This window comes from Trematomus bernacchii, unplaced genomic scaffold (genome assembly GCF_902827165.1).
Source record: "Trematomus bernacchii unplaced genomic scaffold, fTreBer1.1, whole genome shotgun sequence".
Classification (NCBI taxonomy): Eukaryota; Metazoa; Chordata; class Actinopteri; order Perciformes; family Nototheniidae; genus Trematomus; species Trematomus bernacchii.
In genome coordinates this window covers 1,720,067-1,744,327 of record NW_022987588.1, presented here as the reverse complement: position 1 = coordinate 1,744,327, position 24,261 = coordinate 1,720,067, and the positions used below count along the sequence as shown (strand labels likewise).

Genomic DNA, 24,261 nt, shown 5'->3' with positions numbered 1-24,261 from the left:
CGGGGTCCAGGTGGATGTTACACTGCAATACTTAGCAGAACCTCTCAGTCGTTATAATTTAACTGAAATGTGAAAAATGTAAAACGGCACACACAAACTCTTATTCCTGTCATAACGATATCAACATAACACTTCTACACTGTAAGGGCTTTTAACAACGTTGAATTTCCAATATGGTAGGAGAGGTTGTTGTTGTTGAGCGGATTGTTGTCATGTCCTCGCAGTGCCTGTAGTGGTGCTGTGTGGAGTCGGCTGTGGATCCAACAAAAATCCTCAGCAGCCTGCCTACTGCTTGATATTTGCTCTGGATAGCCTATATTTAAATGCATCCTTATTTCCAGATATACCGAGCTCGATGAAGATCACTGTTATTATCTTGTCTTCGATATCGATGCACAAATAGCCTAGCATATTGCAATAGACATTTCGGCCGTCTATCTGGAGTGAATACCTTACACAGCCCATACCAATTCAAGGTAAGCGAATTCATCGGGGCCTCGGACTCGATTTCTGAGTGTGCCGTTTTGCGCAGGCCTCAGACGGCCAGGCGTTCAACTAGAAGCCGCTGTGCTATCGAAGCTAATAGGCCTCCTTTTAATGGCTAATTTATTTTGTAACTTGTGATCTGAATAAATGAGTCCGTGCCTTAAGTACATATGGGATGTTATGCAATGTTGACATTCTCAAGTCCTGTTACCTGCTAATGAGACTCTATGTAACGATAAAGGCTATAATTCATATTGATTATTACGGAGGCCTTCGAGGACAGGCCTTAAGCCTCGTATGTAGACCCTTTGTTCGAAAGTATTTGGCCACAAATATATCATATTTATTTATACAGAAACTCCACGATTAGCCCCCATTATTGCTTGTAATCTAGGATTCATCTTGCATTTTTCTTTATAAAACTAAACTGAAAATAGACCTTTTAGTGTTGCCATTTGCTGATGTTTCCGTTTCCTGGTTAGCTACCGCCTACTAATTTGTGTTTTTAGCCTTGATAGCTTGTTAGCTAACTCACCAATTTTACGTTTTGTTCATCATGATAACATGTATTTCTGCCTGAATATGGATATACAGTTGCTTTAATATATTATGATACAGTAGTATAATGCGCGTTATTGTGTTTAGAATTTCATTTATTTGTGTTTTACATCTGTCCATCGGCTCCAAGCTAATGATGGCTAGCTCCCCAGGCTCCAAAGGTAGTTAGTTACGCTAGCAAATGATAGTCACCGTTTGCTGCCTGTCCGGTTCTCCGTGACTAAAGTTGTTAACGTGAACCCAGGCTACAACAGATTACACGTAGCCAACACGATCTTGTGTGTACAACATATACCTCGGGTCTTACAACCGTAGTGATCCCTAAACCATCTTTTAAACACACAATTATAGTTAAAAGTAGCAGCTAAGCTACTGGTGAACCTCGGCAGCTAACGCTACAGTGTATCGTGATATATCTATAGCATCCTCCTGTTTGCATGTGTGTTTATTATGAAGCGCTACAGTAAAAAAAAAGGCAGCGTTCTTGTTGAAAAAAGGCACATTTTTTATTGAGTTATTTAAGTCTTTATCTTGTTTTTTTATTGATGGATGCACACCAGCAAGTCACTGTTTTGAGCGTTAACTTGCAAGTGTTATACAACCATAATAATTATCTTGTAAGTGCTACCTTGAAAGATAATACCTGTTTGATAAAATTACATATTCTCTGTTTACCCACCGTTTCTCAATTAGATATTTTGAGAAAGAAAATTGAAGGTATGAAAGTGTGTCTACTAGACTAAAGTTATCTCATAAAAGTATTAACATGTCAGTGCATTATACGTTTTCATAAAACAGTCAACTAATAGTTGAATTACTTTATTAATATAAACATATTCAATAATCAGGTTGTAATGTATAATTATGTTGGCTTACAGAATTAGTTTTCTCTAAGTATTAGCTAAGAGCTTGGTAAACGGTCACAAGTTGTAGAGGTGGCTATTTTTGCATGCATGGTTACTTCCTCAGTATTAAGTGTTAGGGATGTAATTCTTGGTTTTTCCCTGATTTACCCCATCAGCTGATGTTGTCAAGAACAAGAGTCACGTGATGTATGAAGGCAAACACATACACTTCTCAGAGGTGGACAATAAGCCGTTGTGCTCGTACAGCCCAAAGCTCTGCAAGCAGCGCAGACTCAATGGCTATGCTTTCTGTATACGGCATGTTCTGGAGGATAAGACAGCCCCCTTCAAGCAATGTGAATATGTGGCCAAGTACAACAGCCAGCGGTGTACCAACCCCATCCCCAAGTCAGAGGACCGCAGGTGTGTAGTGTCATGTTAATCACTTAAAAGAACATATCACTACCTGTATGTTTGTTTAGCATATTCTTCCACACCCTGTGCAGAAGACATGCTGTGTACAGTATGCTGAGGCTGTGTTCTTGTTTTCCAGATACTGTAACAGTCACCTGCAGGTTCTGGGCTTTATCCCCAAGAAGGAACGGAAAAAGAAACATGACGCTTTTGAGGAAATGCGCTCACGGGCTCACCTGGAGTCAGTGGCTCTTAACATAACTGTGCCCTCTTTAGCTCTGAAAGCTCAGAATGGTCTGGATGATCTACCGCCATCTCCTCCCTGTTCACGCCTGTTACCCCTCCCTGACGGGGAACTCCTGGACCCTTTTGCCTTTTATGAGGATGACACTGATGGTGAGGAGGTGGGTTCACCTCGGAAGGGCAACGCCATCAAGAAGAAACTACAGAGCCGGCTGGTGCTCAACCAGAAGCTCTGCCATGACACGGACCTCTTCCAGCCACCTCCTGAGCACTTTAATCCCTCCCCAGGCCCCCGTGTCCACCCCTCCTCGCCACTCAACTCTCATCTCCCACGGCAACAGTCAGGTCTCCTCCAGCCGCCCCAGCACTCCAGCGTGACTTCCTTCATTTTCCCAGGACAGCAGCAGGGTTTATTATGCAATCCACCACCACCTCAGACGGTCAACTTTCTGCCTCCAGGGATGCCCGCTAATGCAGCACCCAGTCCAGTGCAACCTACTGGGCCATCACTCAGCAGGAAAATGCCTTTCAATGCTACTCACTTGCCTGTCAGTTGCAAGGACAGTGGTAGTAACAATCAGCGGCACATGGTTGTCATGCGTCCCGCTGCCTTCTCACCTTCTGCCAGCTGCCTGGCCAGGTTGCAACATCTGGTGCAGCTCTGTGCCAAGACACACCAGGAGCATGGAGACCTGTTTCCTCATCTAGGTGCTTGATTTTAATTTCACACTAATTTTTTTTCCCCCTTACTTATAAATTAATATGCATTTTCTTTATAAGAAAGATAACATACAGTGTAGCAAATGAGATTTGAGCCTGCCAAGTACCACGCTCTAACAAGTTCTCTTCCAGGACTGGACTGGTCAGAAGACAGTGCTGATGATGACGATGAAGAGGAGACAGAGACATTTTTTCCTTTTCAGAGCTCTTGGAGACCCCAGAATGGGTCAGTATTTTATGTCTTAACCCCACAGTGTAAACTTTAACCTGACACTTCCCATCATGAGTGCTATTAACTTTTTTCTTTGAAAATAGGTTGGAAGAAGATAGCGGCTCCTCGCGGCGAACAAGGCTACTTCGGCTTTGCTCGTACCTCCAGGAGAAATACAAGCACATGTGCAGGCAGGAGAGGGCGAGCATCCGCCAAAAGAGATACCGCTATGTCTTCCGCAAAGCCTTGCTACATGCTGCCGGTAACAACCCCAACTGCGCTGGGCAGCTCATCCAGGAGTTACGTGGTGCCTCTCGAAGCTCCTCAAGGTAGTCTCACAAATGTTCCATTTTACTCATCTGAACTAATCACAAACTCTCCATCTCCCTCCTGTGATTCATATAAGTGCACACAACAGATAAGACGTGTTGTCAGTGATGTTGCTTGCCTGTATGTTTCTGCAGTGTGGCTCCAGGAAGGCAGCAGAAAGCAGACACAGGGACCTGCACTGGCAGCACAAAGGGCCAGGCCTGCAACAACAGGGCTCTGCCCTTCACACGACACTGCTTTCAGCGTATCCTTTTCACCACATCACTTTTCACATGTATAGCTGGCTGTTACAAGTGAAAAAGAACGGCTGTGATTCTGTTTTTGGTAGTTAAAAACATGATTTAATCAGTTTCAGTTGTAAATGTTTTGGTTGGTGGGACCGGAGTTCATGATTAAATGCCCTCTGTGTAGTGTTTGGTGTTATTTCCTTCATTGTTCTCTATAGACATTCTGTTGAATCGTTCCCAGCAGCTCTTTGCTAGTTGCACAGCCAAATTTGCAGATGGTCAGCAGTGCTCCATCCCTGTGTTTGATATTACGCACCAGACACCACTCTGTGAAGAGCATGCCAAAAAGATGGTGAGTTAAACATTTTCAAAAGCCAATTTTAACATTTTGGAAATATCCTTTTGAATGTCAACAATAACCAAAGAAAGCCAAAAGCCTGATTTCTTGGTTACTGCTTTGTTGACCTTCATTTGGGCTAATGTTACAATGATTCAGTGCTCTCTCATACATAACACACAGGATAACTTCCTGCGAGGGGATGGTAACCGACGAGTGCAGCACCAGCAGCAGCAACAGCGGAAGCCACGTAAAAAGACCAAACCCCCGGCACTCACCAAAAAACACAAGAAGAAGAGGAGGAGAGGGCCGAGGAGGCCTCAGAAACCCATCCCCCCAGCGTTACCGCAGGGGAACCTGGGAATGCCTTCTATAAGCCTCGCAATGCCCTCGCAGGCCAGCATCAGGTCTGCTTCACTCTACACTGTTAACTTAAACATTTAGTGTGCAGAGATCCAGTGTCTGGGAGCATGAGGCTCATTCACAGTCTCCCATGTCACGAAGCTCTTTTAGCATGTGGTTTTCTTCACTAAGCATTTTTATCTCATCTTTCTGGCAGGAGCCCCTCAACTCCAGACCTGAGTGCAGAGGAGCTTCCTGACGATATCACCAATGAAATGGCAGACATTCCAAATGACCTCGAGCTAAACCAGGAGGATTTCTCCGATGTGTTACCCAGACTGCCCGATGACCTACAGGACTTCGACTTGTTTGAAGGTTGTCATACAGCTTATTCTTGTGTGTGTTAACAAAGTCCTCCCACATCATCTAATGCTTTACTTTCATTTAGGAGGAATCTATAGACTCAAATAAACACATTTTGTCATAAAATAAACACCCAAATAAGAGTTTTGAATGTTTTCTATCCACCAGTCTGAAAGAAAATGTCCAAAACTGTCCAAATTGACCATAGCATAAAAAACTATATTTTTGCAGTGTCTCGCCTCAAGTAAAGACAATGTGTAGAGAATACAAATCTCACTTAAAATCATATAAGTATAAGCATCAAACTCAACTTTAAATATCAAAAGTATAACTATGCATTATGTGGAGCAATATATGTTATTATTATTATTATGTCATATTAAATAATGATTTAATCTGTTTATCACTTTAATGTTGCAGCTGGATATCCTTTGAACTATTTAATATCTGCTGGGAAACTTAAAGGGGACCTATCATGCAAAATGCACTTTTGTCCGTCTTTTATACATGAATATGTGTCCCCGGTGTTCCAGGGAACTCACCAAGTGTCAGAAAACACAACCCTCTCTATTTTCCTCCATACCCAAATCTCTAAAAAAGGGGCTGCAACGGATCTGATAAAAACTGATCCAGATTTGAACACTGTCCTGACGTCAGGACAGTGGCGCTACGGCTATTGGGCCAACTCCACCAATCAGGAGGAGACAGCCATGGCCATTGCCGTTCGAAAGCGCTGGAGACGCTGTAGTACATATGCCAGGCCTGTAGGTGGTGATGTTCTCACAGAATCAGCCCTTGCAAAAACAGAGCTAACATTTTTCAAATTGAGCGAAATGAGGCATGGCTAAAATGCATGATCTGTTTGGTATTTTGAAAAAAAAAAAGTATAAATATGCCTTTATATAGATATGGTCCTACACTATATTATTCAAATATAGCATGATAGGTCCACTTTAATCTATAATAATACACTATTATTTATTTGTTTTTTTACATTTGTGTTAATAAATGACATCAAAGGACCCAAAGCTGTCAACCAAATGACAGTACAATATTTATCTCTGAAAGGATACAATTGAAACATTGAAGTACTTTTATCTAAATATTTGACTGAAGTAGTTGAGTTAATGCACTTTGTTACTTTCCATCACTAGATTTCATAATGGTAATTGTTGTGTATTTATAGGGAAGAATGGGGACTTATTGCCCACCACGGAGGAGGCTGAGGAGCTGGTGCGAGCCCTGCAGGCTATGGGCTCCTACCCAGACTCTTTGGTGTGCCTGACCTCCATGGGGGACCTGGCCCCCTCTGAAGGAGTGGACCACCGAGCCATGGCAGTGTTCCCCGGGCCGGTGCAGCCGGGGGGGATGGGCGACCTGCTCAACAGCCGCATCCAGACAGAGAACTTCAGCAGCCTCGAGCTGACGGACAATCTCCTGCAGTCGACAGGGGGTCACTTTCCCCCCTCGCCCCCATCTCAGCCCGCTAACCAGCCCCAGACGTCGTGCTCCAACCTGACCTCATCTTCCTCTACGGTAGCCCCCTCCACCACCTCCCTGCTCACTCAGACCTCGTTAACGGAGCGAACGTTTCCCCGCACACACGCATCCCACGTCCTGGCCAAGTCTGACACACAAACATCGTCCCCCCAGGGCAGCCATTACAGCAGCGAGCACGTGCCCTCCCCATACAGCGACCACATATCTTCTCCCCACGCCAGTTCCTTCCAGTCTGACACCCCCCTTCTGCTGGAAGTCCCTCTCAGCGGGCTACCAGGACCCCCACGCTCTTCATGGAACAATCTCCCCCTCCCCCTCACAGACCCAACGCAGTTTGGCAATCTCATAGGATCAGAAAGTCATCTCATATCCACCTCTTTATCCACGCCCCCGGCCACCACCCACTCTGTGACGCTGCAGCCCATGGCGGCGCTCTCAGCGATGCCTCAGAGCGGCCTGACTGGTTTAACCACGGCCCCCGCCCCCTCATCCTCGCTCCCATCAGCCTCACACGATCTTCTAACCTGCACAAAGCCCAAGCAGCAGCTCCCACAGTTCAGCGCGGCCTTCGGCCATCAATTGGCCTCCCACAGTGGCATCCCGAAAGACGTGCAGCCCAGCCACAGCTCCACAGCGCCCCCCGCTGGCTATTCCATAGTTAGTGCCACCGCTGCAAGTGCCAACAGCGCCACGCCGCCCTTCACGCAGAGTAAATGAGAGCCTGCAGCGGTCTGTTGACTCAGTCACTTACAATCCAGTCCACTGGCTCCGGTTTAACCCCCCCTTTTTCATCTGCTACATATGTGCAATGTGGTAATAGTGCACTATTTGATAATGAATTTGCACAACCTCAGATTTTCCACAATATTTTCTATTTCTGTTTGTTTTAATCCTGTAGCCAGGCGGTCTCTCCTGTAGTCAGTGTGAGTCCACTCGTTTGATGCCTTGTGGTTTCGTCAGCAAGGGGGAAAAAACGGGTGAAAATTGGCGAAAGGACCTTTAGCCGAGATTATCTGTCAGTGCTCAGAATTAATTGACGTAGAAGCCTCAATCAGTGGTTGGTTTGTTTGCTTTGCCAGTTCAAGTCGTGTCTTTAAATGATCAACTGTACCCTGCCTTGCTCAGATAGCCATTGCATTTTTTTATTTTTCAACCCGCTTCACACACTGCTTCTGTCGCCCTCTGACAAACTAAGGGTACAGGTTGTGATATTTGTGACCCATTATGTTTCAAGCTATTTAACTGTTATCATGATTATAGAATCTTACTGAGTCCGATTTGTCACTCGTATGAATTTACCAAAATACTTTTAAACAGCTGTTTTTTTTAAACTGTGTATACTGTATATGTGCTCATTTATTGGTTAGCTCAAATGTCTGACCTCACCATTGGTTGTGGCACTCTGAGTGGCCTAGTAGACACTTGAAGGTCAAAATAGTTTCTTAAAGCAATAAACACATTAACATAACTCTAGCATTGTAAGGTATTTTATTGGTCTCATCACATGTAGCTTCACTTGCTGAATCCAGACTGGATCAGGAACATAGTTTGGCCTCTAACTGTTGTATTTTTTACTTTACTCCGAAATAGAGCCTACAAAGATCAGTGATCAGGTCAACCCAACATCACTTTTTCTCTCAGGTCATCCTGAGTGGATTTCTAAAGCTAATACATGAGCTTGTGTTAATGATGGTGTAATCCAGGGACTTTAAGTGTCTACTCTAAAAGGTGCTCTGTGGTCCACATATACAATGGTTATTAGTGACTTGCATGTCAGGCAAATGTAGTGTCAAGACTACAAGGCAACCCACTTTAACACGTCTGAATACCCTGAGATGGCTAAGGTAGGTGATTTAAATGGTTTTGAGGAGTGACAGTTTCACTAAAACTCACAATTTTAAGCTAAATGATGCAATCCTGGGGTCTGGATTTAAATTTAGAAAATAAAAACCACCCAGAAGCTCCTCCCCTGTCTGTTACCGGCTCATGCAGCAGCACAACCATGGCTTTTGATGGAAATTATATTAGACATTTGACAGATTGTCAGACATTGTTGAGTATTAGGTATATAGAGTAGCAAGCCTCAATCTTGGGGTTTGTTGGTGAAATATTGAGTAGCAATGGATTGAAATTGGTATTTGCAATGTATTCAGTGGAACATGTGTCTTGTAGAATGAGTCTCTTGTTTATTAATGGCTATCGAAATGGTTGAATTTGGAGGGATCAATGTTTGTATGCTGTCACTTGGTTTTTTCAAATAATATATCCTGATTGAGAGTATTTTTGATGGCTATTAAACTCCAGGGAGAGGTCTTGAGATTTGCATGGTGCAGCAACCTTTGGTGTGAGAGCATTATAATATTATTAGATTATGGTCACTGGCTTGATTCTTGGTGGTATAACATTTAGGAATATATGCATCGCCATTTCATTTTGTGGAGAAAAACTAATCAACGTTACAGTTGTTGTTTTTTCAACATAGATTTGCACAGGAGTGGTTGAGGCCGCTGGTGTTTCACATGTCCCCTGTCCGTCTTGCCTTTTTCTTTTTATATTATTATTTTTTTTTGCTTGGATGCCCATTAAATGAACAGCTGCCATCATTACCAGCTCTGAGTCTGCACCAGACTCCCCCATTTCCAGCTGTGAGAAGGCCCAGTTCTGTCTCTCCCTTCCAAAGAGAAAACGCACAATGAAGTGTGAACCCGTAGCTCCACCAGAGACAGCTGGGCCTCTCAGTCACTGCAGTGTTGTAACTAAGTCATAAACACAGTGCCCCAAAAGTTTAAAAAAATATTCTAGTTGGATGGAAATGTTTGCAAGGCATTACTGTTGTATCCACATAGCATGAGATTAGTCACTGCACCAGTTTACTCTCCCAGAAACCACGTAGAACAAATTAACAGGGCTTGACTGTAGGCACATTTAACTGCTTGAATTCAGAGATGGCCGACAAATTCCTATACTCATTGAATGTACTGTATTACTGTTTTTAAAGATAGGATGAGCTAATCTAGTCACCTTTTGTTATTGGTCCTTGTTTAATTTGTCTAAGGTATTTTTTGTATACAAAGGTTTACATTTTTATGTATATTTTTCTTGTGTACAAATGATGTAATATGTGTACAAACACTGTATGTAATATCTGTATATAGTGTGAGAAATTTGATCTTTTGTTTTTGGATGTATAAATAAAACTTGCTGTGAGGTATTTGCTGACAGTTTGTGGTATTTTCTTTACTGGTCACTTTAAATTAATTTCCACCAATTACAATGAGGTGAGGCGTCACTTCCAGATGTTTCCATGCACATTGAAACCAGTCATTCTGGGTTTTAGTTCACTGTATGCCAGATAGGAAACACAGGCCATAAGATATTGTATTTCTAACCTGCTGAGCATCTAATTGTCAAATGTAACTACTGATCAATATTGGCTGTTATTTAAATAATGAATTGATAGCATATACTTTACTGGAAGTGTGAGTAGGAATCCCTCTCTTAAATGATTCTGCTTTGGTTGATAGAACATGGTCTTTGTTAGCAGCTGAAGTCAGGGTTGTCGTCACAACTGTAACTTTTGTCACCTTTTAAGCCAACTTAGCTATTTTTCACAACTATATACAGCAACACATTATGCAAGAAGGATGATATTATGCAGACACAATGTAAGATGAACAGGTCTTGTTTAAATGTATGACTCAGTCAAACAATGGCAAAACTGTATCAAATTTGTACTTGATTTTTATTTTTATCCTTAATCATTTGACAACTTTCAATAAACCCAACAGCACTGCCCTGAATTAGCAAACATGTATACTGGACTATAAACTGTCAGCAAAGTCACACAAAATGAAATGCACATTTTAAGTGAGTGCTATCCAGTGTTTACTGAAACTTTAACACATCACAGAACCAAAATTGACTCCCTCTATTACATAATACCGCTCTTTTGGGTTACAAAAATAGTTTAATAGAATATATGCCTACTTGTGCTAAGAAATTACTCCTGGCGTTCACACTGCTTTATTGCCATACATCAACATACCAGGGAGGGGAAAGGAAATAAATTGGGTGTAATTGCGACATAATATTGTAGCTTTTTAAAGTACCATTTTTAAAAAACAAAAATAAATCTGCAAAGTGCCACACATTTGAGATAAAGAGTCATAAAAGACCATGTAAAAGGTGCAAATTGTATTGAATGCGTCTCTGTTTTGGATGGAGGGCTCACATGGCACATTTCACATGAGAAGTTTGAATGGAGAGTTGAGATTTTCTTTACAGAAGAGTCAAAAACAAAAGGAAAAAAAGAGTGGAAATCATTGAGTCTGGTATCTTTGTTGATTTTACTTTTACTCATTACAGTGTGGAAAAAAAAGAATGTTCCTTTAAACATTAACATAAGAGAATCAAAGAATAATTTGACATTATGGGAAATACTCTCATTTGCCTACTGGTGGAGGGTTAAAGGAAATACAGCTAGCATAGCAACACATCTGCAGTTGTGTTGTTTTGTTGAGACTCTAGTTACTGGTCCAAGCCAAGAAACAGTCCAGTACAAAACCTCTTTTAAATTACCGCACTATCCTTTTACACTTCAGGTTTTTACGAATAAAACACAGAACATATAACATGTTGATCAGTGAGCTTTAAAGGTGCTCGATGTGTTTCCTTTGGACAGAGCTAGGCTAACTGTCCCACCCTGTTTCCAGCCTTTGTGCTAAGCTACCTGACATAGCCATATATTTAACAAACAATTGTATTCCCGTACTGTTGAATTCTCTCTTTAACTTGCCCTGTTTCATGTTGTACCGTGTATTGCCCATAGCAACACAAATATACATCATCTGACTGACTTCATAAGAATCGTGAAAATTCCTCTAGTCTGAGAAGATGAAAAAAAGACTTAATTTGTTCATGCATGCAATTCAATTCAATAAATTATTTTTGATCTTTTATCATTTAAAAGTATTGCTGCATATGCATTTCAATGCAGGAGCAGGAGGGGACAAAGAAAAACAACAAAAGCATCGGATCTAACATTTTAAAGCTGATACTATTCATTCCATTCATCACAAATACTCTAAGGCTGATTCGACTCTGTTCGGGAGGACTCAACATTCCTCCAGTCCCGCAGCAGTGTGCTACAACGCATACTGCTGGGGCCAACCAATAGGCTTTTTACCGTTATACTATCATGCACATTCCTTTAAAACTACAGTCACAAGTAGAAGCAGTGCCGCTGGTCTCTGAACACCGCGTGGCTTTATGTTAATATGTACATCTGACAGCAGTGTTATCTACTATGTGAGAAGTCTTTGTCTATATGCATTTACCGTACAACTGAAAAACCTCTCAGGAGTCCAAATGGAAAGATAGAGCCAGGCAAATATTACACTGCATGAGTCCAAGCTGTGAGACTTCAGGTGGACTTTTTGTTAGTCCCGGACAGCATACCTGCAAAATACGTTAAGTCTCGTGCTACTGTTTTATGGCTACTTTGTTTATAGTCAAAAAGGCATTTATACTTGAAGTGCAATTAAAGCTGTAGGTACGCTGAGGAGATAGATAGTACCAGTGCAGCTCCTAGGAAGACTAACAGAGTCTGCGCTTTTATAAACTAGATGATGGCATTGCCCTGTTAATGGAATGAATGGACGAAACCTCAGTCGGTCTAAGCAGTCGAAACACACAGCAAAAAAAGAAGGGATGAGGCAAAGTCCAACAAACCAACACGACTCGACGCCTTGTGGAGTCGCCGCTGGCAACAGAGCATCCAGTGTTCAAAACTGGCGAGGGCTTCATGGATCCAGCCTTTTCTTTTTTACATTCTCCAACAATATTAAATCCACAGCATCGAGTGTGAAACCAAAAAAAGTTAAAGAGAATTAGGAAATATATAATAAATCAAAAGTAAAACATGATAGAGGGCAGACATTTTCATTCACTGGATGAGTTTTTTTAAAACGTTTTACAGCTGGAGAAATCAAAGACTGATATACAAAAGAACAAGTAGAAAGGCAAGGCAATCTCATGTATGGCCATTTTAGTCTCTCAAAATATTTACCTCACAACCATTATCTACAGTTTGCATTTGGCCATTTGTACACAGTGGTTCCATTACAAACACTCCATTATTTTTTCATGAATCTGTAGAAATTAGCTTATTTACAAGACTGTACAACCACCCTAGAGCTCTTTCCGTCTCCCAGAGGAACCAATCCACTTAAAGCAGGATACCTGAGTTTTTCAATAGAATGCTTCACCCCACTCGTCACTCTTCACCACACATTTCACAGGATATCTCGCACAGCCACACACACATGCACACAATTAATCAAGCAAGGTACTCTCTCCAGAAGGATGCCGAGTGTAAACCTTTTGTGAAAAAGCCACAAACTCACCAAAAACCAATAACTCAAGAGTCCTTGCAGAAAGAGAGCTGACTCCATCATTAACACAAACAAGAATGTGAAGGAGGTATTGAGAGGGGACATCTTACAGCAGGTGGCAGTCATGGAAGCAGCAGAGCGGCTGGCCACTGACTGTCCTTAATAGGACCCTCTGGTGATGTGCTAGCATATAAACAGACATTAAGTAGGCCAGGATTTGCTTCAGGCAAATGGGTGATGGAGACCTTCCTGGGAGACTTCATCCAGGCTGTGGAGGTCAGAGGGAAAGATCTGACTGCTGCCACCAGGGTGGGGAATAAGAGCGGAGCCGGGTGGAGCTCTTCTCAGTGACTAGCAGCTGACTGTGGCACAGAATACCTGACAAACATCGGAAAGGAACATGTCAAGATGTCATAGAATAAAGAACACATTATCATATAATGTCATACAATCTGGGTTAAAAATGTTTTTCTTCATGCTACTTCCTGTTTCCGCTTACATGGTCATGTTGGAGTAGAACATTCAAATGGCTTAAGATTCAAGTGTAATTTTATTTGACTTCATTCAAATGGAAGTGTTTTTATTTTACAGCCACTTTAATATGCCTATGTGCTTTATCCTTTTTCCCCTTGTAGACCAAAGCCTTTGAGTGATTGACCAATAGATGGCCTTAACGTTCCATTTGAATTTGAACACATACATACTTTAAAGAGAAGAGATATCGTGGACCCTGGTTACCTCTGAAGTCTCTGCACTAGTTCAGCTACGAGAGAGTCACAGATGCCTGGGTGCTTCTCCTCTGCCAGGAGAATGGCCTCCCGCAGCTCCTCTGCTGCCTCCGGCTTGCCATTACGGTTCTCGCTCTTTTCTTTCAACTGCAACAAGGACATCATTTAAAAAAAATTAAAAATTAAAAGTGAACTTCCAAATGATTTTTTAACCTGGGATAACTTGTTAGAGCCATTACCTCCGTAAACACTGGCAAGAAAATCGATGATAAGCTTTGTGATAAAGGCTTCTTTGGACTCTCCTGCACCTGTAAAAGATGATTTTAAAGTTGAAATTGTAGATACCTTTGACACAGGAAAGACTTGCTCAACAACTATTGTATGACTTTTTCCTCCACAGTGGTGTGTAGCCTCACCTCTTTCTCCTTCAGCTCAGCATGCTGTGCTGCTCCGTTCTGATACTTTTTGAGGTCTTTCTCCTTGATGGTGTTGAAGATCCAGTCGTCGCTGCCAGGGTCATCTCCTCCAGAAGCCTGGCCGTTCGGCTCCCTGCAGACACACAGGGTTTTCATTAGTGTGCTATTAATGTTGCTCAGGTTTAAAGCTCCTTATAGCTGGAACAAACCAACTCCTTCACACTGTACATTTTACATGTATATTTAATTGAATATGCCATTCTTGCACACTAAATGTAAATAATATCCTACTTTTATATTGTCTTAGCTGTAATTTGGCCCTTTCATAGTGTTTGATTGGTCAGAGAGTTTACAGATTTGTATCTTCACGGTCAATTTTTATATTTCCCTTTTTTAGTTCTATTTTATTTTCAATTTTGAGATGTTTATATTGTTTAAACATCTCAAAATAGAACTATCTTATGTTCAGTACCAGATACCAAAGCAAATTCCTTGTATGTGTAAACGTACCTGGCAACAAACTTGATTCTGATAATTGTTTATTTTCTACTCTCTTTTATTTCCAATTATGTAAAATACTTTGTTTTAAATGATGCTGCAACAAAACATGTGTTGTTAATTTAAGGCTGCTGCTGCCTTTTAATAAATCAAATAAGTATTCAAACCTCACATTGCACTTGAAGTCTTATTCTTGTATTTTAAACCAGTCTTATTCTATTTGAATTCTCCACTATTTCTTAATGCTGAGAGAGTTTTGTAAAGCACTTTGAGTTGCATAGTGTTGTAATGTGCTATATAAATAAACTTGCCTTGCCATAATCTGGATGTTGATGGGTGCAGACAACTTACTCATCAGAATCGTCGGAGCTGGACGCTTCCCGAGACTGCTCTGACTTCCACCGCTTGTATCTGTCAATCAGCTCCGTCAGATAGGACGTCTTTTTGGCATGCCTTACAATATACTTGTGTTTTAACAGCTCTTTGGCAGTTGGCCTCTAAAGGAAAACACAGCAAACAAACATAGTAAAGGTTAATATAAAAAAAATGGTGTGTACTACTGCTCATACCAGCATGAACGAGAGTCATTTATAAACTTACAAAGCTAGGCTCCTTATTTAGGCAGGCTTCAATAAATTCTTTCAGTGGTTTGCTGTAGTTTCCTTCCAGTGTCGGGGGGTTGTTCTTTGGGATGAGGAATAAGACCTTCATAGGGTGCAGCTCAGAGTGAGGCGGCTCTCCTTTAGCCAGCTCTATTGCTGTTATTCCTAAAGACCAGATGTCTGCCTGTAATACAAGACATTTCAAAGAGAAGATCATGTTAGAAAAAAACCCCAGAAGATTCTCACACATTCGACCCAGAAACACACACACTGACCGGTGCTGTGTGAAATGACTTGACTCACTAAAGCAGCATGGGTGTATTTGAGGAAGCTCTGCAAACTCTAGACACTCACATAGTGGTTGTGTTGACTGACTCATGTTGCGGTTCTTCCAAAAATACATATTTGGTCATTTCTAGTCTAGAAAAACAGTCTTCAAAAGTTTGTAGCACACAGCAGTACACAGAGCATTTAAAACAAGGACAACATGTACCAATGTTATGTTAGCTATTTCAGACACATCCCTTTTCTGTTTTTCACCACTATTATATTTGTAGACGTGAATGTTGATTTTATTGATGCCAACTGTTCACACACACAGCATTATGTTTCCCCTGGGTGGGACAACAGGTATCAGGGCCTTGGGCCAAAACACACCTTTTTATTACAGAGCATAGTTTGGGTTTTACTTACTCTCTCACATGTGCTCACTTTCCTATCTTGTTCACTACATGAAGTATGTAAATCATTTTTATAAAATAGCTACTAAATGTTGCATCCCTTTGAGAATCACTAAAGGAGTTTTGACACAGGTCATGTGTTGCTCTGAATAATATAAACTCTACAAACATTTGAATAAGCCTGTTGTCTTTCTGCTCTCACTGACTAGTCCAATGGAAAACTCCCATGACTCCAGATGTTCAGTCTCACAGCCAACGTGTTAAACCCACACTAATCTTTTGTGACTCAGCTGTCCGACTCATCGACATTTTGTTACTGTGTCTACGAAAGTTTACTTCCTGTTTTGTTACAAAATGAAAGAAAAAATGACCTTATAAAGTTCAAAGTAAAATCTGGGCAAGTTAAGGCGGAATTAACGCAGACAATTATTTTATCGCCCATTAACAGTTTTATTACTATTATTTTGAAGGTCCGTTTGTAACAGGCTCTGACTACACATACAGACAAACTAGGGGTCACAGGAGGGGTGGGAGGTTGATCAGAATTGGCTTGGGATGGGCGTCAGCACACGTCTCAACCAATGAGAGCATTTGGGGCGGGGCTAAGACTGCTGCAGCACTCGCATGCTGCGAATGTGCCTATTATAATGTTATGATGTCGCACTGGACTCTGAGGGTATCTTGTTATTCTATAACAAACTAGATACAACGTTAATGCCCTGGCAGTGGCAAATAGCTTTGGTTTTATATTTGATTCGATTAAAAATTGTAATGGTTGCCAAGCACTAGTTAAAATGTCTCGCCATTAAGAATGTATAGTCGTCGATTGAAGCATTTTCTCCCGAAAACTAGATTTTATTTGGGCTTTCCAACTCTAACCTGGGATAACAATAAAAACTGAGATCATTCTGACCTTTGAATCGTAGGCCGACTGCTTTATGACTTCAGGTGCCATCCAGAAAGGGGTACCAACGAATGTGTTTCGTTTTATCTGGGTGTCGGTCAGCTGGCCCGCCACTCCGAAGTCAGCCAGCTTCACTTCGCCTTGTTCTGACATCAACACGTTGGCGGCTGAAAGCAAAGCAAAAGGATACAAATATAACTACCACACCCATGATTAGGTTTTTGGGCCTGATTACACACAGCACACTCAGCTGGGGATTAAACCATGAACAAGACTCAAGCTAAAACAGAGCAATGCTATGAGCCAGTCTAACCTTTGATATCCCTGTGGATTTTCTTTTCAGAGTGCAGATACTCCAGACCTTTCAGGATCTCTCTCAGAATTGTGGCAATCTGCGTTTCATCCAGGGCTCCTGGTTCCAACTACAGGAAGGGAGAAATAAGAGGAGGAAAAGGTGACGTTGGGTCCATCTTTGAAAGATACATGGCTCAGATTTTACTCATCAGAGAACTGTCATAATGGCAAAGCAATTGTGATCATCTTAAGAAAGGTCATCGATTTCATTTTGCTATAGACTTACCAAATCCAGGGCTGATCCTCCACCCAAATACTCCATAATAATCCATAGTTTTGTACCCTGAAAAATAAAAACAGGAATTTAGTCAGATAGTGTTTGATAAAACAATTAAATAAAAAGATGTGCCCAAAACATATGCAGATTTAGGTCAACAGCTGAGTTCAACCTTTTGTTTGTTTAAATAAAATGAAATGCTCCATTGCTCACTTGGTGGAAAGTAGACATAATATACAGCAACATAGTGGCGACACCAACTCTATGAATTCTAAAATATTCTATAACGTTTTAACATTTACAACAGACTGGTTTATGGTTGTGAATTCAATTATCATAGCTGTGTTAAACCTTAGGTTAAATTCGTAAAAAAGAAAAGGAATATTAGATTGTATAGCAATATGTTTAAAAAGTAGGCATTGCCTTGGGATGCCCACTCCTCTACAGACTGACTTTAGTTGGAGTGAATGCTGCACTAAAAAACACTAGAAGCATCTCAGCGGTCTGATTCAGTTGTGCACAAAACACTTGGGCAGCACCTGTTTCCTGCACAAGTGCAATGTTGAGAATAAACAACATCTGTCACTCACTACAACTACAGATCTGTGGATGTGGAATCTACGCTTGTGGGTTGAGATTTCCAGGTGCACACAGAATATTTCGAAAATATAATGTTCTGTGATTTCTCAGGAGATTTATGACCAGAAAGAAAAGCCTAAACTACATCAACCGAAAAAACCCAAAACAAAGCAAAAGCACTAAAAAAAATCTCCCTATACTGGCAACAATTCTTGATTCTCCTATGTGATCTCTAGCAAGGGTATTGATTTGAGAAAGAAGATGGGAACTAGAAAACTGATGATCACAACAATACCACTTTAAAGTTTGTAAGAAATGTAAACACATACATACAAACAGCACAAATACCACGCTTATGTACGCAGAAATAAGCCTTAATTCTCTGCTTCAGCCTGCAGCATAACTTGAGGTAATGGACCACCACTTCTCTGCTTACTGCTGTTAAGTACCAGAGTACTGTAAACGCTGTGAGAGGCACTCTAAAGCCGGGCTCAGACTAAAAGGAGTTTTGAAACCAATTTATAAATCAGGTTGCAACACGCACATGAGAATACAATTCACCAATGTTTTTGCAGCAATAATGGCACAGCACACACAACAGAATATTATCATATTTCATATTTTAGGAGGGGGTTAAGACTGGATCTGGACCCCTGACATGGTAATATATTATGTGTTATTAATTTGTAATGACCAATGAGTTTATTCTCCAATTGTCAGGAGGGTTGAATTAGGCCAAAATCGAGACCGCTTAAGCACCATCAAATGTAGTGTGACTAAAAATCGAATTGACTATACAGAGATGTTAAAAAACTGACTTCCAGCTCTGCTGTAGTTTATATAAACATGAATATCGCCAGATCTGTACCCCTATACCTGTTAAGCTTCTTTTTTTTATGCATAGGCCTACAAAAGGCGATGATTCCTTCCCTGTTGACTACATTTACACATGAACGCCCTGATATTAAAGCTGAACACATTGACCTAATTGTGATTTCCAATCCCAAAAAATCTGCTAGAGTATAGAGAAAAAAACTAAAACATATGTCAGTGCCCAAATACTTACAGATCGCACTGTTAAAAGCCCTCAAGCTACAGCATATACCACAGCAACGTTGGCCTAGTTCTTTTTGTTCAACCGCAATCTGTGCAATATTACACAGGAAATGCTTGTTCCATCGCCCATATGCATTATTTATTGACCTACATTATACACACTTGCTTGAAAGAACACACTACTGACATATATGAATAGTATGGGCTATCCCAAATTGAATAAGATATTATTCCTGAGGTCACAGCTTACCTTAAGGTAGGATCCATAATACTTGGTGATAAAGGGACTGTCGCACTGGCTGAGAACGGTGATTTCCTGTTGAATGTCTTCTATTTCATCCTCTGCTTCTTCCAGATCAATAATTTTAATGGCCACAACTTTCTGAGTCCGACTGTCGATGCCTTTGAAAACTTCACCAAAAGAGCCTTTCCCTATCCTGTCCATCTTGGTGAAGTACTCCTCTGGATCAGCATGGAAATTCTGTGTGACAGAGAGAAGGATGGGAGAGAGAGTGGAGCGCATTTTAATAACACAGAACAAAATGTGACTGACAAGGTTTACATGTATTCGGAGATAACACTGCAAGTTTTATAGTTGTTGTTACACAGGACAAGCAACATATATATATCATTCCAATAACTGGTATATAGACTCGTACTGCACTATTCCAGATACTCACTTTATTTTAGAACTATTTTTCATTTTGTATTACTTTTACTATCTGTATTATTATTATGTTGCATTGTTGGAGAAGCCTGTGACATAAGATTTTCAACGACATAATTACTCTGTAGCTATGTTAGTTTGACAATAAAGAACCTTGAACCTTGAACATATCTGCAAACTATGATGCATTGTTGCAACCGGAGGTATGCCATTATAATTATTTTATCTGTAAACAATTTTTGCTATTAATCGTTTTGTCTAGTAAATATGTATATATCAGAGAAATTGTTGTAGAATGGTCAAAGTCAATACAACAGAGATCAAGATATCCTCCGGTATGGGCATAATATCTTTCTGCCTTTTCAGAGAAAATGGTGTGCCTGTGAGAAACACTTAAATCCTGAGATAATGTAAAACAAACCCAACTTAGCTTAATGACCTCCACCACACAGGCTACACAGAAACTGAAGGACTACACCCTAACTTATTGACTGAAATAAATGGCCTATTTCCCCATGGAGCACCGGGGAGAGTGTAATGGTCTTCATGTTGGCCGGTTCAATTTCACTTCACGCAGAGCAATTATTAGCCTAAACCGTCTGAGTCGTGTTTGCATTGCCAACATTTCTAAGACAAATGTAATGCACAGTCTCTTCTGAAAAAGAGTAGCATTTTTAATACCGCATCACACTGTATATTATGAAGATTATCTGAAAAATGTAAATGAAACAAATCATATTTTTGATAATAAAGAACTATCGCAATTAAGCCCAAAGTTTGATTTGCCAGGTACTCTAGCACTAAGACCATGATCTGTTGGCTGGTGCAGTATATTGTTGTACAGCCCCCCAGAGAACAGTTTCCTGTAAAAGTGCTAATGGTGGTCAAACCTATATGGAAGGGGAGAAGAGCAGCTGCACTTTGAAAAATTGGCAAAGAGGTGGCTGCTGATTTGATAGCAAAGGGACTTTACAACAAAGAGACAGAGCGGCACAGAATAAAGCAGAGTTGGAACAACACCACCAAAATACTATCATAACACTGGTGTGGTCAGTCATCCAGGTGAAAATTATAATGTCGAGGCTGACCTGAAACAATGGGAAAAACAACAAGGGCGCTGCGACCACGGACTACACATGATGGGAATGTACTTGCCATATCCACAGTCAGCAGGTTTACTGCGACAACTAAAGCTGCCTGAACCTCGCTCTAAAAGCATGTTTTTGATGCTCTCCATCTGAAACACACAACCGAGTAGTGTAGCGTCATCCACACACACCACACCCTCAGGATTACCAGCATCCCAAATGCAAACACTTCTAAGAAAAGTAACCTCAGGTCTATTTGTTCCCCCTCTGAACCTGTATTTGTCTGTGCATGTGCTAAAGAAGCATTCATAATTTAAGAGAAAGGGTAGTATTGTGTGCAATCAATAGAATAATCATGCATGTGACTGGTTAGGTCACCATACAAGGTTGTCATTCTTACATGGGCTGTAATGTGGCCTACTTCATGTCAAGTCTTCAAACAGGTTCAACAAAAAAAATATATGTTAAATTGAACACAATACTATCAAAAAAAACCCAAAAATAGAAATACAATTAGCCAACAATACAATTACTTTCTTAAACAACTGCCAAAAGCTGCAATCTCAAAACTAGAGCTTAATCTCTCATTTAATATACCTGTCAACCAACATAATATTAATCATCAACTATTTTCTTCTGATAGTAAACTGATTATGTTATAAGAGGTCATCTGATATCATTAGCCCCTTTAATGTGTGGATCAATTATTAAATGACAACTATTTCATAATTAATGAATGATTTAATTAGTTTGTCATTCAAAAGTTTCAGCTTCTCAAACTGGAAGACAGGCTGTTTAATATCATTGTAGAGTCTTTACTATTGTATTTAATATAATAATAAAAAAAGTCAATTGTAGCATTGAATGGAATGGGTTCCACTATTTCCTGAGGTTTCATGCACCAAACAAGTAATTGATTGAGTGACAAATTGATCCCCAGATAAATCAACAATGACAGTGACTTTCAGACCAATATGTGTGATATGTAGAGTGCTCTGTAACAGATGACAAGCAGGACTCATGACATTACTCGCCAAGTACTGGCAGTGAAGCGTCAGTTCAGTTGATGACAGTTAAAGAAGGCAGCTATTTTGAAAATTGTGTAGCATTTTTTAAACTGAAAGGCCACACAATGGATGTTACCAGCTACTTAAACTTGATCATGTGTTATTTTCCTTGCCTTAAATTGGAATCAACTGTATACTTAACAGTTTTGCACTGTTGGTCAAATTTAAACAGTGAATATGGACTAAATAGTTGGATGTATCAACTTGTGCTTTAACTGTGATGGGCATTTTAGCCTACAGTGAATGATGTTAATAAATTAGGAGTAAACTCAGCCTGAATAGACTGTATACCTGTGGTTTGACAGCTCTTCAGTCATTCAGTACACGTTAGATTTAACACACGATTAAACAAGGTGTCAGGCTTCTTATCACATTCGTTCATAATGGACTTTGACAAATAGGTGCATTTATTATACCACAAGAGATAGTGTTCATCTTGATAACGATGCAGTGTTCCCGTAGATAAAGTTGTTTACAGGCATAGAGTTAAACTTCCGTAAAGTAAAATGTCGGCTGGCTCTGAATCAAACAAACTTGACTCCGAAAGTTAGCTTATAATATAAAAACATGTTATTTACCTGAATCCCCGTCAGACCACTCTGAAGAGTGGAGAGAGCCATGGCGTCAGATCAGCAAAGATGACGCCTTTCCTCGTCTTTTTCAGCTTTCCTGATCTGATAATAGTTTTCCGACAGACCCCTGGGTTAAATGTGATGCAAACTCTATCAAGGACAGTGAATGTATCAAACGGAGAGTCGCCTGATCATAATAAAACAGCTCGTCGGTTTGTACTTCGAGCTTCTCTTCCGCAGTTATGCGAACGTTAGCTACGCTAGCTACTTTAGCAGCTAGTTAGCAAACAGTTAGCGGAATAATTATATATCTGTAGACCCGTGCGGTCCCTCGACAGTTGCTGTACTGTGTACCGATGATCAAATAGAGCTCTGATTAAAAAAAAGTCGCACAGGGTAAATAAATGCACCCTGTTTTTTTAGTTCTATCGCTTGTTGTTCTATTCTCTCATCACTTTTCTCTGTCGCCCAGCGCCATCTTGGTTAATGTCATTTTCATTTTCCGGAGGACCAATCAGAGTAGAGAGTACATTATGTCGTCATGCGTTAATCAAAAAGCGTCACGGGAAGAAGGACGTTTTTATGAATGTATGTTTGTCTGTATATATTTTTTATTTTTGTACTAAATCCCATTTTACTTCAGAATCAGAACTCCTGTATTTGTACCACAGCGGCGAAATGTAAACTGTTACAGCAAAAGTGGCAAAGCAGTCAAAATAGGCATGCAATAACAAAAAAGAAAAGCAGACTTAAATCAAAAGAAGATTTTTCCAAGCATGGTCAGGTATTATTCGATACCACATCAAATCACATTTGAACGTATGTATTCAATTATTTTTTAAATCATTCACTTAGTAAAAAAAATTTTTTTTACTGGACAATCTTATTGATTGTAAAATACTTTTGACTTTGAACCTCTTTACTTTTTATGGAAAATATGTTGTAAACATTTTTTAATTGTCCTGACCAAAAAATCCAATCATACAGCAAATCTAAATAGAAATCAGTCACTGTATTGTAAAATCACATGGACTAAGAGATGATAATGGGATCGAAATATGTAAAACCGTAAATATAATGTAGCCTATTTGCCGCATCACTCCTTGGTAGCCTTTAAGATTTTGGCTTATCCTGTATTTTTGTCGATATGTCGACTTGTGTTTGGTTAAAAGATAATGATTTGGATTATACATGATAATAAAACAGTTAAAACAAAGAGGGCGGAGGAAGTTCACATAGGTGTGGTTCCTAACATTTACAAGGATGCAAGTATATGTATAATTGTAAAACACAATGTTTGGCAACCAAATGCAGTGGTTTAATATGGGTAAGGCTTAATTAACAACCGGGCAAACCAAGCAGCTGTCCTGGAGCCCCAAAGGCCTAAAGTTCACTGCATGTCAATTTCGTTGTGGTAGTTTGATTTTTTGGGGAAAAAAGCAACAGTCACTACACTACAGTAAATTGAGTACACTTCACTGATGAGGACATGTTGAAAGATCCATACAAATATGGGAAATGGATATTGAGTTAAGATAATGTTTTTAAACTACAACGTGGAAGATTAAGTATTGAACTTTACACTCAAATAAAGATAACCGTTGTTGGCCTGACATGTTTTAATGCATTCATTTTTGTCTCGTAATCAGAGATCTGTACTAGCCAAAACATGCGTCTTATATGGCTGTAAGATCAAAGCTGAAGATGTGATGTCAAAGTTGAAATAATGCTCAATATTTACATCGTTTTTTGGGCAAAAGATGAAGACAATTTAAACAGGATTTATTTTTTATTACTTACTTGAACACAACTTACATAAATATAAAACAGCAAGTTCATCCAATGATATGTAAATGGTTCATCTG

The 24,261-nt window shown here is 40.2% G+C and overlaps 2 protein-coding genes across 3 annotated transcripts; one reads left to right on the top strand and one right to left on the bottom strand.

Annotated features, from left to right (window-relative positions):
- The first annotated feature begins 208 nt into the window (after positions 1 to 208).
- Positions 209 to 9,805, top strand: LOC117481317 (INO80 complex subunit D). 2 transcript variants are annotated; one of them, XM_034128960.1, is made up of 10 exons: positions 209 to 476; positions 2,066 to 2,312; positions 2,443 to 3,254; positions 3,399 to 3,492; positions 3,582 to 3,806; positions 3,942 to 4,051; positions 4,253 to 4,386; positions 4,531 to 4,778; positions 4,931 to 5,088; positions 6,263 to 9,805. In XM_034128960.1, exons 2-10 carry the CDS (start codon positions 2,095 to 2,097, stop codon positions 7,291 to 7,293), a joined length of 3,030 nt encoding a protein of 1,009 aa, XP_033984851.1. In that variant the 5' UTR covers positions 209 to 476; positions 2,066 to 2,094; the 3' UTR covers positions 7,294 to 9,805. The 2 variants fall into 2 exon arrangements, with proteins under 2 accessions (XP_033984851.1, XP_033984852.1); XM_034128961.1 differs by having other exon boundaries at positions 4,555 to 4,778; positions 6,263 to 7,293.
- A 494-nt stretch (positions 9,806 to 10,299) lies between these two features.
- Positions 10,300 to 22,892, bottom strand: stk24a (serine/threonine kinase 24a (STE20 homolog, yeast)). The gene is made up of 11 exons (XM_034128962.1): positions 22,403 to 22,892; positions 19,253 to 19,483; positions 17,377 to 17,433; positions 17,110 to 17,218; positions 16,806 to 16,963; positions 15,211 to 15,396; positions 14,962 to 15,107; positions 14,113 to 14,245; positions 13,936 to 14,004; positions 13,707 to 13,843; positions 10,300 to 13,346 (listed from the first exon to the last, which is right to left on the bottom strand). The coding sequence occupies exons 1-11, from the start codon at positions 22,442 to 22,444 to the stop codon at positions 13,313 to 13,315; spliced, it is 1,302 nt and encodes a 433-aa protein (XP_033984853.1). The 5' UTR covers positions 22,445 to 22,892; the 3' UTR covers positions 10,300 to 13,312.
- Between the last annotated feature and the right edge of the window lie 1,369 nt (positions 22,893 to 24,261).

Excerpts from the sequence above, each read along its gene's own strand:
- LOC117481317 (XM_034128960.1), top strand. The coding sequence starts at position 2,095 with ATGTATGAAGGCAAACACATACACTTCTCAGAGGTGGACAATAAGCCG. Across the intron at positions 4,779-4,930 it reads CCCTCGCAGGCCAGCATCAG|GAGCCCCTCAACTCCAGACC; the intron begins GTCTGCTTCACT and ends TCTTTCTGGCAG. Across the intron at positions 5,089-6,262 it reads GGACTTCGACTTGTTTGAAG|GGAAGAATGGGGACTTATTG; the intron begins GTTGTCATACAG and ends GTGTATTTATAG.
- stk24a (XM_034128962.1), bottom strand. The coding sequence starts at position 22,444 with ATGGCTCTCTCCACTCTTCAGAGTGGTCTGACGGGGATTCAG. Across the intron at positions 19,484-22,402 it reads GTGGTCTGACGGGGATTCAG|AATTTCCATGCTGATCCAGA; the intron begins GTAAATAACATG and ends TCTGTCACACAG. Across the intron at positions 13,347-13,706 it reads CTAGTGCAGAGACTTCAGAG|GTATTCTGTGCCACAGTCAG; the intron begins GTAACCAGGGTC and ends GATGTTTGTCAG.